Raw genomic sequence first — 16663 nt, 5'->3', positions numbered from 1 at the left:
ACTGCTCATGCCGGACCACAGGTTCAAAGGCCAGCTCTGAGCAGCTGTGCGAACCCAGGCGAGTCACTCAACCTCCCGAAATAATGAGTTAACCGTCCCATACAGTTGCTTTGAGGGTAGATTATCCCATTAGAGATCTTGTCTGGCTCAAGAGGTCCCCATCTGTGTTTTCCCAACAACCTTAGGAAGCAGACATGACTCACCACCTGTGGGGAGAAAGCTAACGCCCAGAGAGGTTAAGTAACCCACCCAAGGGTGAACAGCTGAGCTGCGTCACACCCCCGGGGCAGGTCCCAGAACCTGTGCGCTTACCCACCAGGCTCCAAAGACCAGGGCACATGAGAAAACACTCAGATTCCGTGGAAGTTTTTACTTGGAAGCATAGGCCTCACTGCGATGTGTACAGCCTGATCAATGAGCTCTTCCCAGCCCTGGGTCAGACCAAGCCCGAAGCCATGAGCGATCGCCGGTCAGGCACCAAGAAGGGAGGAGACAGGGCTCACGGCAGCTCACCTGTACCCAAGCATCCTGAAGGGCAGCCGTGTCATCCGTAAAATGCAGACGGAGAACAGAGAGGCAAACGAGCCCACGCAGGGTCACGTGCCTGCCCCGGGCCCCCTGCGCCCAGGCTGGGACTGGTCAGGCTGAAAGACACCCATGCGGGCCTCCTGCCATCCTGGTGCCGCTTCTGACAGGCCACCACTGCCCCCTCCCTGCCATCAGCTCTCTTTACAATCCCACATTTCAACGACCAGAGAAAACGCTACAGAGCCGTGTAGAGAAGACCCAGGCCAGCCTGACGCCTGCCTCCAGGTGCTGAACTCCCCAGCACGGGGTGGAGGGGAGGGCAAGACAGCAACACGAATCCCCCAGCAGTGGCCGTCCAGGTAGTCCTATGAGGGGCATCTGCTCCTGAGACAAGGGTGACCCTGCCTCGGGCCTCTTCCTGCCGCCGACCACGTCTCAGTCATGCTTTGGGGCCTTTAAAGGAATCCTGCTGCAGCAAAGGGCTCTGCTCTAGCCAGTCAGCCGTCTCCCGGCTCCACACCCCAGGCCCAATTGGGTCCCAATCCCTGAACTCCGTCATTCAGAGCCTGCAGTGTGTCCAGCCCTGTGCCCTCTCGGGGTAGGACACAGAGCAAACACAGTCCCTGCTGGCCAGGGGCTCCCCTGTGCTGCCGTCCTCACCCTGGACACCTCATCCCCCTGCCTTCTGCGTCAAACACACATTCCGCGCCCAGCACCGGACTGGGGACTCTTCTCCCCACACGCCGCTGCGCACTCAGGAGCTGCTCGCAAAGCCGAGCTGCCTTCCGGATGCACTCTGGGCGGCAGGAGCAGGCCGCCGAGCAAGAGTGGGTCCACCTCCTGGCATGGGGGTCAGAGAGGCTGGGAGCACCACCTGCTCCTCCCCGCACAGTAAGCTGGGATACAGCCAACTGCATCCTCTTTAAAGAAAAGCCGACTTTTCCCATCAAGCATCCTTCCTTCGGGGTGAGGCTAGGCAAGCCCTGCCTGCCTGAGCAGCCAGAGAGACCATCGTGGCCGTACCTGGACTTTTCCCTCCCCCCACCCCAAGGCCATAAACTTCTGAGCAAGGCCAACCCTGCCCCCACACAAAGGGAAGGCCAGGAGCCAGCCTGTGAGAACATTCTGGTTACGGTCTCTAGGGGCAAATTTTCAAAGTGGTGCCGTGACTCATCCCAGCGCACGACCCCCATGATCCTACCCAGAATGAAGGGGGTTGGCTGAGCCTGACCTCAGGGATGCCCTCGGGCCTCTGGAGGGTCAGGCCAGCAGCCACGGGCCCTGCTGGGCTGTGCAGATGAGGAGACGAGGCATTCCACTGACCTCTCTCTGCAGCTGTGTGTTTACTGAGCCCTTCCTGTACCAGAGGTGCTCAGGACACAAAGGAAGCTTCCCTGTCCCAATCCCCACTTTACGGATGAGAAAGCTGAGGCTCAGGGCTCTTCCAGCTGGAAAGCGGCTGGGCCAGGGTGTGAGCCTGGGACTCCTCTCCAGGGAACACGGGCTCCGTCCCTGCAGCACCAACCCCAGGTGAGGGCCCGGGAGCAGCATCAAAGGGTCCCTCCTCCCATATGAGCACGCACACGACACGGCAGGGCACTCATCCAGGCGCAGGGACAGCTAGGACACGTGCTGGCAACTTCCTGGGAGCTGCCTTCCTAGCCTGGGGTGGGGACCGTGGAGGAGTCCGCTCCGTCCCCCGAAAACAGCACTTTCTCTGCCTACCATGGGGCCAGAAGAGGCCACAAACGTGAAAGTGGCTGGGAAGCCGGAGGGCCTCTCTCCCACTCAGTTTAACAAACGCAGAGTGCCCCCCACGTGCCGGGCATTGTGGGGAGAGTGAAACTGCAAAGACCCACCCGTTCGCTCAAGAAGCACGGAGGGAGAGAGCAGGGAGGCAGACGAGGCGGCCAGCATCTGGGGTCTTCCCTCCTTCCTTGTGGGCAGGGAGCCCATGGCACCCAGGCCTGGGAGGGGGGCCGGGGCCCCTGGTCAGGAGGCTCTGGGGCAGCAGGTAGGACAGCATTCAGCGGCCCGGCAAGGTCAGGCTGGCTACATGCAAGGGGGCCGAGCAAACACACCAGTGGAGGGAGAATAATGTAAACCAGGTTTCTCCCTGTAAGAAAAGGAAGGTACAAATCTGCAAAGGCATCAGCAGGGCTGAATCCCGTGCTGTCGGCCTGGAGTCCGAGGTGGCGGGGAGAATGTGCTGTCTTTGAGAGACACGGATGCAGAGGTTCCAGTGGACGGATGTGTGAATGCACGGGGTCACGCATGCATACGTGTCCCACCTCCGTCCACGGAGAGGGTCAGAAAGCAGTGACACCCAGAGGCATGGGAAGAGCATCAAGTGCACTGGAGTTCGATTCTACCTACCACTATCCACTAAAAGGAACCAGGGCTCCTCAAGAAATGGCCAGCTCCAGGGCTGAGGCAAAACACTGTTTTGTGCCAGAAAACTAAGGAGGGGCTCCAAGAATGACGGGATGGGCCAAAAAGCCACACCACCAGCTGGAAAGACGGCCACCGGCCACATCGGGGATGCTGTGAGCCTCAAAATAAATTCTGATGGTAACAGATTATAACCCATCAAACTAAACAGAATTCCATACATCCACACTGGTTGAAGTGAGTGGAGAGAAGAAAATCTTCTTCTTTACCGCAGATTGCCAACAACAAGCTTAAGAACGCAAAGATGGAATGGCTTCAGCAGGCATCACAGAAGCAACGACAGACATCGGAGCAGAGAAGCGGAGCGAGGAGAGGGATTTCACAGCCTCCATGTAGCCCCCACAAAGGGTCATAAGTCCCAAAGGGAAGAAAGCTCGGAAGTTTGCACAACTTTAAGACACTCACCATCGTAACTGACGTTGCCACCACCAACAGCGGGGCAGACAGACACCCCGCGCCTCCTGACAGGACGCCCTGAGCAGCACTTCTGTGACAGTCCGGCCCACAGTGTGTGACCCAGGTCACATCACGAGGAAGCACCAGGTAAAGCGCATGTCCTAGGCTCCTCAAGGGGGTCAGTGTCCTGAGAGCCGAGGGGAGGCCGGCGATGCGGCCCAGACCAACGAGGCGGTCTCGAGAGAGGCCCATGGAGCTGCCTGTCCTGGACCGACGCTCCTCACTGCGAAGGACGTCAGGGACCGACGGGGGAAGCCTGGCCAGGTCTGGCCCCAGGGGACAGGTACGTGCAATTGTTTTCTATTCTGGAAACCTCACGAATGGTTTGGAAAATAAGAAGCCAGGGGAAGCCGAGAGAGAGCCCGGTAGTTCTCCTGGAGGTGAGGTGAGTTTGGGCCCTGGCGTGGGCTCTGTCACAGGCTTCCGCTGGCCACAGGTTACCCCTGCCCGTGAGACCGTCCGCTGCTCCTCCGAGCTCCCCACAGGAAGCCCGGGAAGTGCCCTCACGGCCCTTCCATGTGGAGGACTCTGGGAATTCCTTCATGAGGGAAGGCCTCCAAGTCAGCAGGACTCGGGTGAGGAAGGGGCGGCGGCAGAGGCGGAAGGCACAGCATGAACGAAGGCCTGGAGATGGGACAGGGCCCTGGGGGCTGGAGGGCCCGGAGGGCCGCCTCCTCAAGGGGGCACCCGGCTTCTTGTGCTCGCAGGTGCAGCTGGGAGGCCCCCTCAAGCTCGGAGACAAGAGGGTCTCAGGCTCCTCTCCCCTGAGAAGGTGCCAGATGGAAAAGGGGAAAAGGCCTGGCGAGCTGATGTGAGGCTGCTCCACCTGCTTTAACTCCGGGGGCCCCAGCGGCCAGGAGGCTCTTGCCACAGCAGCAGCAGCGAAACCCAGCACCTCCCTGTTTCCCAGGCCTTGGTGACCCTGCCTGTGGGGGCAGCAGAGGATGGCGAGGGCCTGGAGGGAAGGCCGGACGCCCAGGCCTGCTGCCCCAGTCCCAGCACAGACACACAGCTGCTGCGAGGAAGAGCGGGCACGCAAGCGGGTGTGGCCGGCATGTGGGCTGGGCGGGCGTGAGTGTGAGTGTGCCAGCAGGCCCATGTGTGCCGTCTGAGGGGGCCTGGGTGTGAGTGTGTTTGGGAGGGAGCCTGCGTGTGGATATGTGTGTGCGTGTGTGGCCTGGATATGTACGCGTGAGGGTGTGGGACCTGGGCGTGAGTCTGGTGTGAGTGTGGGACCTGGGCGTGAGTGTGTGGGACAGAGAGGTCACCCGTGAGCTGGTGTGCATCCGGCCCCTCCCCGGACCCGGCGCAGGGCGCCCTCTAGCGGCCGCAGCAGCAGGCAGCGCAGGGAGGAAGGGAAAATGAAAGCGGACCCTGCCAGACCTGGGCGGAGGCGCCACGCCCAAGACCGCCGGGAGGGTGTGAGAACAGGAAGGAAGAGCCCAGGGGTGAACCTGGAGGAGAACACAGAGGAGGCCAGGCTGCACCTTCCCCTGGGGTCCCGCCCAGGGGAGCAGTGAGTTGTCATAGTGACCGTGACTGTCTTAGATGACAGGTTGGCTTGGCCCTTCAGCTGGGAGAGCCCCAAGACGGTCTTCTGACGGCCCCTCTCCAGCTAGGGCTGGCTCAGGGCTCTCCGCCAGCGACACACCCAGCCCCCCACCCTGCTCTGGGGTCTACAGTCTGCAATGCCAGAGAAGACAGCCCTGAGCACCCCCTCCGCGCTGGGGAGGCTGGGATGCCCCCCTTGAGTGCCTGCCACTCTTCCACAGATCAAAATGTGTGTGTGTGTGAGCTGGTGTATAGGGTGTGTGTGTAAGCGGATATGTGTGTGTGAGCTGGTGTGTAGGGTGTATGTGATCTGGTGTGTAGGATATGTGTGTGTAAGCCGGTGTGGGGGGTATGCATGTGTATTTGTTGTTATGTAGGGTGTGTGTGTGTGTGTGTGTGTGAGCCAGTGTGTAGGGGGTATGCCTGTGTGTAAGCTGGTATGTAGGGATATGCGTGTGTGCGTGTGTAAGCTGGTGTGTAGGGTGAAATGAGGCCACCCCCTGCTGGCCCCCAGGAGGGAATGCCACGGGGAGGTCGCAGACAGCTGCGCACGTGCGGCGGCCCAGAGAAGGCACTGCTTTCACCGCCAAAGGGCTGGGAGCCCCCTGCCCTGACCCCTTCTAGATGGAACACCTCAGGGGGAGCAGAACGCACCTTGGATGTGTTGCATCCTAAGGGGAGGCAGAAGGAGCTGGGGGAGCTGTCACTGGGCCAGCCCCAGTCTGGGCGGTGGGAAACTTCCCTACGCAGAGACCTCTGGGCGGTGATTTAGTCTTGTGAGCGAGAAGGGGTCCTCCCTGGGCACCGGGAGTCAGGGGACAGCTGCCCGCAGGCTTGAGGATGTTGGGGTACTTGGGTTGGTTTCTGTTTGTAAACTAATGAAGCTATACTTTTATTTTTTTGAAAGAGAGAGAGAGCACAAGCGAGTACGAGCAGGAGACGGGGACCAGGGGCAGAGGGAAAGAGGGAAGCAGGAACCAGGCTCAATGCGGAGCCCGACACAGGCCTCCATCTCACGACCCTGAGATCAGGACCGGAGCCAAAATCAAGAGTTGGACACTTAACCGACCGGGCCGCCCAGGCACCCCTGAAGTTGTACTTTTGGGAGGTTTTCTTTTTTTGGAATCTTCCAAATTCATACACCTGTGGGCAGGGTGCACAAGTGTACTTTAAAAAAAAATAACTCTTATTTGGAGTCTCATCCTAAGATACTGAGAAGACACTTAACTAAATGCTCTGTGACAATCAGATGTCCTTCCTTCCAGGCTCCTCGCTACTCGGCCGTCTACACCCCTGCGTGTAGCTCTGCCTGTGGTTTTCCCGGCCGGGCTCCAGCCCTGGCAGTAACAGCCCCGGACCTGGAGCAGGAGGTCACAGGCTGGGCGGAATCGGAGGCCTGAAGGACAGGGCCTCAGCTTCCGCCTCCACAAGCGGGGACTGTGGCACTAACTGTGTCTGTCAGTGGGGACACAGGACCAGCCCCTGGGCTCGTCCCACGGACCAGAAGCACGGAGACCTGACTCCGCGTCGGCAGCCTCAGGAAGGATTCAAGGCTTCTTGTCGCCCCGGCCTCTGGCTGCTGCTGCCCCTTCTTCAGCCTCCCCAGAAGGAGGTCCGCCAGCCTCTGTGGGTCATCTCTAGTGACAGGCAGCTCATTCTATGTCGAGACGGCTCTGGCAAACCTTTGTGGGCAGTTCCCTCTGAGCTTAAATGAGGTGCTTTCCAACACATTCTAGAGCAGGGAGAAAGCCAGTGGTGCTAAGCTGAAGGCCATTGTGGAGGTCTCTTTCTGCCCTTTGAAAAGGGCAGCATGGGGACCTATCAGCATGTAAAGACAGGGGAGCCCTGGGGCAAGCTCCCCAGTGGGCATATCTCAGAAAGAAGCCCACATGGCTGACCAGCCAGGGAGAGCTTGGAGGCTGGAGGGATGGAAGCTGAGGTACCCCCGGACCCCTTGCTCTACTGCTCACAAAACTCCTAATTCAATGGCCCACTTTTTCCAAAAAGGCCAGAGGAGGCGTCGGCTTCAGGCAGTGCTAGATCCAGATGCTCTAATCAGGTCACCACAATCTCTCTCTCCCCATCTCCAGACTCCGCTTTGACCCTCGATCAGGGTTCTCTCTGGGGTGCCAGAGATGGCCACTGGAACTTCCTGGCTTACGCCTCACTGGCCATTTTCCTAAAGGTTCTGGAAAATCCTGGGCTAACTCACCAGCCGACTTAGATCACAACCCCAGCAACTGTGGCCAGGAGCTCTGCATGCTTCAGACTGGCCAAGCCTGAGTCCCATGCCCAGGCCTGTGCCTGCCAAGGTGCTGGGGTGGACAAGGGTGACCCCAAAGAAACACAAGGATCACACCCAGCACAGGCAGAAACAAAAGGTGCCCAGCACCCCACCCTGTTTATGTACTACGGCCCTTCAGAATGCCCGCAACCACGGTACATCTAAGTTTTTTCACCCTTAAGAGGAATTCTAGCCCCCTTGGGAGCAACATCACCCCTACCGGGCATGCATGGGCTAAAGTGAGGAGCCACTGTCCCCCACCACCAGCCAATCAAAGAGCAAGTAAACCGAGCAGGTGTGGAAAAAGGCCAACCCAGGCAAAGCCGGAGGGCAAGGCCAAGAGGGGTGTGTCCGGCCCCCCACCCACCCTGCCTCTCCCACCCTGGCAGCCATTGACCTCACCACCCATGCCCATCACCACCTCTGCCTCTCCCATGCCTTCTCACCCGAGACCCCTGTGGGTCCCTCCCCACTTCCCAGGGGCGCCCAGCATCCGGGTGGACTGGAATACTGGGAGCTGACACTCCCCAAGGCCCCTAAGCCTGGAAACTAGGAACACCACAGGCCTCCCCTTCAAAACAGCCCAGTGGGGAAGAGGCTGGAAGCAAGAGGGGCCCTGCCCATGGCAGGCGGAGCAGAAGTGGTCCCACACGACCACCGTGGGAGTCTGGCATCACCTGCTGGGTCACATGCACTCCCCACAACGCTGCAATTCCAACTTACGCAAACCTCCCCTGCGAGGACCATGCCCACGTGCCCAGGAACAAGGATCAGACATTCCTGGCAGCACTTCAAAGAATGGCCACACCAGGACCCACCCAAGTGTCCTCAGCAGGGAAGGGGAGGAATGGGGCGTGTTCATAGCACGGATGCAGGACCACCAGGTTGAACCACTTATGCTCCGTGAAACATGCGGTAACTCCAGACAAAGCTCAGCTCAGGAAGACCTGACTGCATTCTGGAGGGAAGTTGACCCACACGGGAGAGCCAGAGAACACCATGAAGTGGTTCCCAAGCAGGGTGCCACGGAGGCTTCCGTGGCTTCCCAGCCCCATGGGGCCCAGAGCACATGGTTTCTCTAGCTGTCCTTTGGGGCCTGTGTGTCGCGAGTGCCATCTGCAGGGGAAAGGGGGAGGTGCAGTTTCCCCCCCCCCCACTCCTTACAGAAATGCACGGAGCAATGGGACCCAGGGAAGTGAACAAGAACTTTCTAGCAGCTACACTGACAAAAATAAGAATAAGCAGGTGAAATTAACGTAAGATGTCAGCCTCTGCACATGTAATCGGGATACAACACGACAAATGAGCTTTTTCACATTTTTTGTCTCCCCTTCAGTCTTTAGATCTGTATTCCGTACTTCGAGCACATCCGACTGAGACCAGCCACAGTTCAAGGCAGCCTGTGGCCCCCGCACTCAGCAGCAGAGCTCTAGAGTGGCCAGTGACAGAGAGGTCCCCACCCACTCTCCCGCGCACAGAACCCGGCCCCCATCTTAGCCGGCTGGCTCACTGGCTGCCTTACCTGCACCAGAGCGCCTCTCACTCCGGCCTGCACACCAACAAGGGCAGATTCACATCCTTATGACAAACAACAAGATAGGAAACTGCACCGCCTTCCAGAAAAGACAGACTAAGCCCCAGCCTCTGTGCTCAAGGCCAGGTGAGGCTCTGCCTGAAGAGGAGACGGTATGACAGACACCATCAGCTTCACCCACCCCTGCTAAAGGCCCGCCGGGCGTCAGGCACCAAATGGTATCTGCATCTCCTGAGGCGTTTAAAATAAGTTAGTGTGGCCATGGAAAGATGCCACCAAGCACCGTCCAAGGAAGTAGAAAGTTGTACAGTAATATAATGCTGTTTTCATAAAAAGATCTTTATATATATATACACACACACACACATATACATATATAAAAGCATGCACATGTATACACACACACATATATGTGTGTGTATATATATATATAAAAGCATGCACATGTACACACACACACACACACACACACACACACCCATGTGTGTACCAAATGTTTATCTACACACAGTGAGCAGCCTAGAAGGGTCTGGCCAACTGTTGATGAGGTTGATGTCCCTGGAAGATGGCATCGGGGGGACTCTGAAAAGCGCCAGCCCCAGCCCTGGGAGGCAGGACAGGAGCAGCACCTTGCAGCGGGGGCGGCACCGTACAACAGAGCGTCCACCAGACAGTGGCCAGCCCCCCAGCTCAGCAACAGGCCTGGGCTCTGCACCTTTAGGGATCGGTGGAATTAGGGCCCTTGGAGCTCCAGGCTGCTCTCCTGAAATGCTTCCGAGGTTGGTGGGTGGTATCTCCCTTACTTCCTTAGGCCAGACATAGCCAAGCGGACCCAGAAAACGCTCCCTTTGAGGGCCGATATTTCAGCTGTGCCAGGAGCTCGAAGAGAGCTGCCGGTGCCCTGGGAGGGTCCAGGCGGTGGCCGGAAGGGACTTTCTGGCCGCAGATTCCACCCGCACCGAGCCTCCCTCACTCACCTTGTGTCCACCCCAAACTGCAGGTCTCCTGGGTCTCACACTCGAGAGAGGGGCTTCACAGTGAGTAGGACCTTCTACTCCATTTCCCTGACCCTGGTTTGTTTTTGTTTTTATTTTTTGTTTTTGTCTTTTTAAGATTTATTTTAAAGAGAGAGCGAATGTGACTGGGGGGAGGGGCAGAGGGAGAGAATCTCGAGCAGACGCCCCACTAAGCAGGGAGCCCGACACAGGGCTCAGTCTCATGACCCAAGATCATGATCAGAGCTAAAACCAAGAGTAGGACACCCAACCGACTGAGCCACCCAGATGTCCCACTTCTCTGACCCCGTTAAGCAGATCACTCAGGACAGATGCCACCCTCCTCTCCCCCACCTCCCCACTCCCACCACCAATCCAAGTACCCCTGGGTAACCATATTTTAGCCAAGTCTCTCCAGCAGCTACAAAATTATATTGAACAGCCACAATCAAACCCGTCCGGAAAACACAAGCCAATACTCTGATGTCTAAGACACCCTCCACAAGCCAAACCCCAAAACCGCAGGGCACCTCCCCATGCCCACGCCCTGACCTAAGAAGTGTCACTGGGGACCCGCCAGAGACTCGGCTGCACTTCTGACCCAGGAGATTAACACAAGCTCCTCTGGAGACCAAGGTTTGGTTCCAAGGGGTCCCTGACCAAGGAAGGACCTGCTCTCTCAAGGTTCCCTGTCTCCCACAAACAGACAAGGCAGAGCCCCAGAAGGAGGACGGCCAGGAGGGGCACCGGCTGGAAGCTCCAGGGGCAGGGCAGGCTCTGACCACTTTGCCCAAAGGAGCATGGCCCCAATGCAGCCCGACCTGCTGTAGCCGGGGACAGCTTGGAGCCCTTGCTCTTTCCTTCCAAGCTCCACCCTATTTGAACCCCAGTTTTCAGTCTTGGATCCTGTAGCAAAAGCGCTTTACTTGACCACTCCTGAGACAAAAAGGTCAGCGAGGCCTGACCTTAGGACACACTTACACAGAGGTCAGCAGATGTCCACATACCATTCTTTTTGGAAAGAACAACCCCCTTTATTTGGGGGAAGAAAACAAAACAAAAACACAGGACACCCCCGGAATCCACAGAGGAAGGCAGACAGATGAACCTGACCACGAGCGGGGCACTCACCTGAACTTTCCCGTCCGCACCTGCAGGGCCCTCATTCCGCACCGCTGGGCACCGCCAACATCTCCCACGATATCGTCTCCGATCATGATGGCCTGCCGGGCAGACACATGAGCTCAGAAGTGATGTCAGGACAGTTTATTCTGTGCTCCTTCATCTTTTCTGACATAATCAAGCGCTTGATTTGATGCTTAAAACCACCACCATACAAATTAAACAAGGCAGTTTTGTCATGGTATTGATTGAAAGTCGACCCACCTTGAATATATCTCCCACTGCACCCCTCCACTCCCCGCCCAACAGCCAAGGGGCTCTAACAGCGCATACGTAGGCAACATGAAATCAACCCACAGGGGTTGAAACGACACAGTGTCACAGGGATGTGTGGGGAGGCCGACCCTGTCTTGCCTCTCCTCCAACACAGGCTCCATTTTACCTGCAGCCAAATGGCTCTACCCAGGAGCCAACCACTAGTTCTGTGAAAACTGACTAAATTTCTGCAAACCTTCATAGCTCACAGTTTAGGAAGTCTTGCTTTCAATAATGAAGGTATTACTACAAAAGCCAAACTAACGTGCAAACAAAAACACACACACACACACACATACACAAAGGAAATGCTTGCAGCCTAGCTGTCATTTCAAAAAGCATCTTGTGGGATATACTCTCCCACCCAAAACAGCCAGAAAACCAAAGAGACTAGAAGAAACAACATTTTTCGAGTCGCTGGACATCAAGCAGTGAAGGACAGTGATTTGGGACACTGGAAACATAAGGGGAGTCCGCCTTCCAGACTGGGTGCAGGGCGGGACCACACAGAGGCTGGCAGCCTCCTGGAATTGAGGACAAAGCTAGGCGCTGGGAGACTGAGGCAGCTGAAATTCCCAGGATGGAGTGTCAGAGAGGAGGGGGCCACCCTGGAGAGAGAGGACGGGCGCAGATATGCAGAGCATCCCTCTGAATGAGGCAGCATTCGTAGACCGCTGATCAGCACACGTGAGTGAGGAAACCACTGAGGCCAGGGAAAGAATCACTCTGGCAAATGAAAGAAAACACCACCCAGACCTCTCATGGGGATGGGAATAGTGCCTGTTTCCACCAGCCAGACTGGAAAGTCTCATAATGCGCGGGGCACTGAGTTGCGTTCTCAGAAGCACCTTGTCTTAGAGTGGGGAGTAATTAGCCTTAGACCAAACCCTGCTCTGGGGCTGCCTCCCAAATTTTAAAGCAAGCTCTGGAAGGATCCAACTGTTTCCAAGCTGTTTAACTACATCCCAGAACAAAATAACACCCAAAAAAGCACCCAAAAAAGGTAAAATTCACAGCATCTGGCAACTAATTTAAAAAAGTGATCAGATATGCAAAGAAGACAAATATCACACATAATGAACAGAAAAAAAAAAAAATCAGCCTCAACTGACCCAGAACTCACACAGATGTGGGAATCACCAGACAAGGACATTATATTAGTCACCGCAACTATTTTCCATACACTCCAAAAGTTAAGTAGGGACACGGTAGATAAAAGAAAAGATCCCAGTTGAAGTTCTAGAACAGGCAACTAGACCGGATTTTTTTCAGGTGGAGAAGAACTGCTTTGATTTTTAATTACTAGTAACAGTGCAACTTACTGATATTTGTAACTGATGGCAAGTGAGTGGTACTAAATAATGCTTACATTTCATTTACATTTTTAGCACTTGAGATACATTATGTCTGGAATGGAAAACCCGCTGGATGAAATTAATACTGGATTATGCAATGCGGAAGAAAACATTAATGAACTTGAAGATACAGTAATAGAAACCAACCAAAAAAAAAGCAAGAAAAAAAATAATTTAACAAAATGAACAGAGTGGGGCACCTAAGTGGTTCAGTTGGGGTAAGCGTGTGCTTTCCACTTGGGTCATGATCCTGGGATCCAGGATAGAGCCCCACATTGGGCTCCCTGTTCAGTAGGGCAGTCTGCTTATCTCTCTCCCTCTGTCCCTCCCTGTCCCTGGTCATGCACACACACTCTCTCTCTCTCTCAAATAAATAAATACAATATTTTAAAAAAGTGAACAGAGTCTCATCAAACTATGATGTGACTTCAAAGGGCCTGATACACGTGCAACTGGAATTCCTGATGGTGAGATGAGAGGAGGTGACAGAAACAACATTGGACTTCCTCCTAATGGCTGAAAAACTTCCAAACACAAGAAAACTCATAAAGCCACAAATGCAAGATCCCAATCAACATGAAACACAAGAAACATGAAGAAAATTACATTAAGGCACAACATAATCAAATTGCTCAAAGTCAGTGATAAGGCAAAAATCTTAAGACTACTGATGCAAAAAAAAAAAAAAAAAAAAAGCGGGGTACTACCTAGGTGGCCTAGTTGTTAAGCATCTGGCTCAGGTCATGATCCAGAGTCCTGGGATCGATCCCAGGACTGTGCTTTCTGCTCCGCGGCAAACCTCCTTTTCCCTCTCCCACTTCCCCTGCTTGCGTTCCCTCTCTTGCTGTGTCTTTCTCTGTCAAAAAAATAATAAAATCCTTAAAAAAAAAAAAAAAGCAAAAAAGCACGTCACATGCTTTTTTTTTTAAAGATAAGACATGCAATTTCCCACTGAAAAACAAAGATAAGACATACAATTTCCCACTGAAAACAATGCATGAGTAGCCAATGGGGGAAATGCCAACCTAGAATTCTATACCCAACAAAAGTATCTTTCAAAAACAAAGGTGAAATAAAGATCTTTTCAGATGTCTTAAGCTAAAAGAAATCATCACCAATAGATCCACACAAGAGACATGTAAAAGGAAGTCTCTTAGGCAAAAGGAAAGGGTACTAACTAGAAATACGGATCTGCCCAGAGGAACAGGGAGAGGGTGACCCATGACGCATGGCAACCCATCTGCCCGCTTAGCCCCCTTCTACTGGCCAACTCCTAACAGGCTTTCAAGACCACCACCTTTGAAGCTGCCGGGGCTCCAAGGCCCTCCCCAAAGCCTTTGGGTTACCCCCCTGCACTGCACGTCCCCTCCTGCACTGCACTGATTCTCTCTTTCTGCAGCAGGTGAGCTCCCGCAGGCAGGTACGTGATGCTGGCACTCAGCTAACGAGCTCATTGAGGGAACCAGTATTCGGGATGAAGGCGTGGCTGTCCGCGTCTGGGGGCAGGTAGGAGGCAAAGTCGAGCGGACTCTTCACTGGTCACCAAGGTAGAGTCTACTTCGGGACTGCCTGAGCTTTATTCATTCCCATTCAAGCGGGTGTGCTTATGCCCGTGTCGATCTGTATTATTAATATTCTTGTTCAAATTGATTCATACTTTCTTAATAAGAAAATGTGTTTCTAAAGAAAAAAACAGCAGCTCCCCTCACTCAGCTACCACAGAACTTTGATTAAAAGCTTGAAAATATTTTAGGAGAAGATGTGGAAATAAAGTCCAATGCCTCAGACATCAAACACGTTCCTAGATCTGTTCTCAAGTTCAGTCAGGAATTTACGTGGTTGAAGGCCCAACACGCCTGAGAAAACAGATCCCTGTGACAAGGCAGTGTCCTGATGGGGCCGGGACAGAAGCTTCAAAACCAACAGTTACTCCACAAGTCTTCTCTCTGGAACCCAGATGCCAGGTAGGGCGAACCAATGAAGGAACCCACAAGCCAATATCAAGGAATATAAAAGTGATGACTGTGAAGCATTCATGCTGGGGGAGTTCCACCCATGGGAGGAAGACATGGATCCTGTCTTCCATCTTAGAGTAGGGGTACAAGGTAGTGGAAAACAAGGCAGGCCCTATGTGATGAGCAGAATGGACAGACTGAGTTTGAGATTTAGACAGGGGCAGAGCAACCAGGCTCACATTCCAGCTTTGTTATTTGCTAGCTCGGTGGTCTTAGGCAAGCCTCCACTTCTATCTGTAAAATGGGTATAAGCGGTGTGGCATTTAAATGAAATCATGCAAGTTAAGCATCAAAGACAGTGCCTAGATTTGTTTACTGTACATCTTTAAAAGGAAAAAAAAATGAGGAAATGTTTTGTTGGGGAAATTCCTAATCTAGCCCTGTTGGAGACATTCCAAGTCTCTATGATGGCATTCTTGCCTCCAGTGTCCCAGCTCTTTTGTATCAAGCCCTTTTGGGGACAGGCAGTAAGGACACAGGGAGTCAAAGAGACACCATCGCTGCCCTCATGAAGCCTCCAGTGGAACGCAAAAGACAGAGCTTCGTCAGAAAGTTCACAAATACATAGCCAAGAACTCTGCAAAAATACAGGAGGTTGTAAAGGGGTAGTGGTCAGGGAAGGCTTCCTGGAGGAGGTGATGTTTTGAGCTTTGATCTGAGCAAAAGAGGCCAACCAGGTTAGGAGGTACTAACAACCCATCTGCCACCATTCACCAAGGCAAGCCACACAATGAATTCCACAAAGCACAGGTTAATAAGCTTGAAGCAACTGTCCTTGAAAACATCTGAACAGGCATTCAAATTAACAGGAGGAATCCTGAGGAGATTGTGGAGAAGGCCAGAGACTGAGCTGGTGCCACTCTGGAGGCCAGAGAGGTCCTTCCGGGTGGAATGAGGCTCTTCTGACAACCGCCCCAGGCTATCTCGCGGCTACCAAGCCTGTCGTTTGATCACACTCAAGCAGAGGCCGAAGGGGCCTCCACCAATGAAGCCACAGGCAGATGCTGGCCCCAGGAGGAAGCTCAGACACGGACACAGTGAACTGTGCCAATTGTGAGCGGCTCTGGCTCCCGACCTGACCCCCGCAAGATGCGTGGAGAACTTGAAAAAAACTGCATTTCTTCCAGTGAGTATTCTAAACTTTATACGCTTCATAAATGCCCTCTGATCCTGTCTCGAATCCCACGCTTCCCAAAGTCAGTTCTGCATATGGGGGACACACTATTTGATTTTCGGTAAAACAAGGACATACATTTTATTGTAGCTAGTTGGTGTTTATTTATAGAGGAATCTATTTATGGGAAGTAAGTGATTCTGGTTTTCCATTTATAGCACTGATCAAAGTTCCTTTCAAAATTCATTTATTTAGGGGCACCCAGGTGGCTCGGTTGGTTAAGTGCCCCGCTCTCGGTTTCAACTAAGGTCATGATCTCAGGGTCCTGGGATCAAGCCCCACATCTCAGGGAGCTCTGCTTGACGATTCTCTCCCTTTGCCCCTCCCCTGACTCTGTGTTCTCTCTCTCAAATAAATAAATAAATCTTTAAAAATAAATAAATTTTAAAAATACATTTATTTAGGGGCACCTGTGTGGCTCAGTTGGTTAAGCGTTCAATCTTGATTTTGCTCAGATCTTGATCTCAAGGTCATGAGTTCAAGCCCCATGTTGGGCTCCACACTGGGCATGGAGCCTAATTAAAAAAAATTTTTTTTTAATTATTTAAGTGTTTAAAAATAAATTGACTTAAAGAAAAATGAAATAAATAAAAGTGCCGGTGGCAAGGATCCGGATATGGTCAAAATTGTTTTTTCTAGAATGACTGATGCTGGGGAGAACACTGCCAAATCCAAATGGGTTTAATTTTTGTGTCTGTCAAGCTCCCGTGCAGCTCTGGGGAAATCATCAATCACCAAAGAAGAGCGAGCCAGTGGCAACGCGTGCATCCTGACCCGACGGGGGCGGCAACAGCAGCCGATGTACACACGGGGGGATCCTGCAAGCGGGGGCCACCCAGGCCCCCACACGCCTCAGCTGGGAGGAGGGCACTCGAGCAGGGGG

At 53.8% G+C, this 16663-nt stretch overlaps 1 protein-coding gene across 1 annotated transcript in view; it reads right to left on the bottom strand.

The window, feature by feature from the left end:
• Positions 1-16663, bottom strand: part of LHPP (phospholysine phosphohistidine inorganic pyrophosphate phosphatase) — a 112730-nt gene that overhangs the window by 56154 nt on the left and 39913 nt on the right. Inside the window, exon 6 of the mRNA XM_082721233.1 lies at positions 10931-11022. Within this exon, the coding sequence (XP_082577359.1) occupies positions 10931-11022 (92 nt within the window). The remainder of the gene's footprint in view (positions 1-10930; positions 11023-16663) is intronic.

Source organism: Mustela nivalis (assembly GCF_964662115.1).
Source record: "Mustela nivalis genome assembly, chromosome: 2".
Lineage (NCBI taxonomy): Eukaryota > Metazoa > Chordata > Mammalia > Carnivora > Mustelidae > Mustela > Mustela nivalis.
Note: the sequence above shows the minus strand (reverse complement) of the source record. Positions and strands in the feature narration are given on the sequence as shown.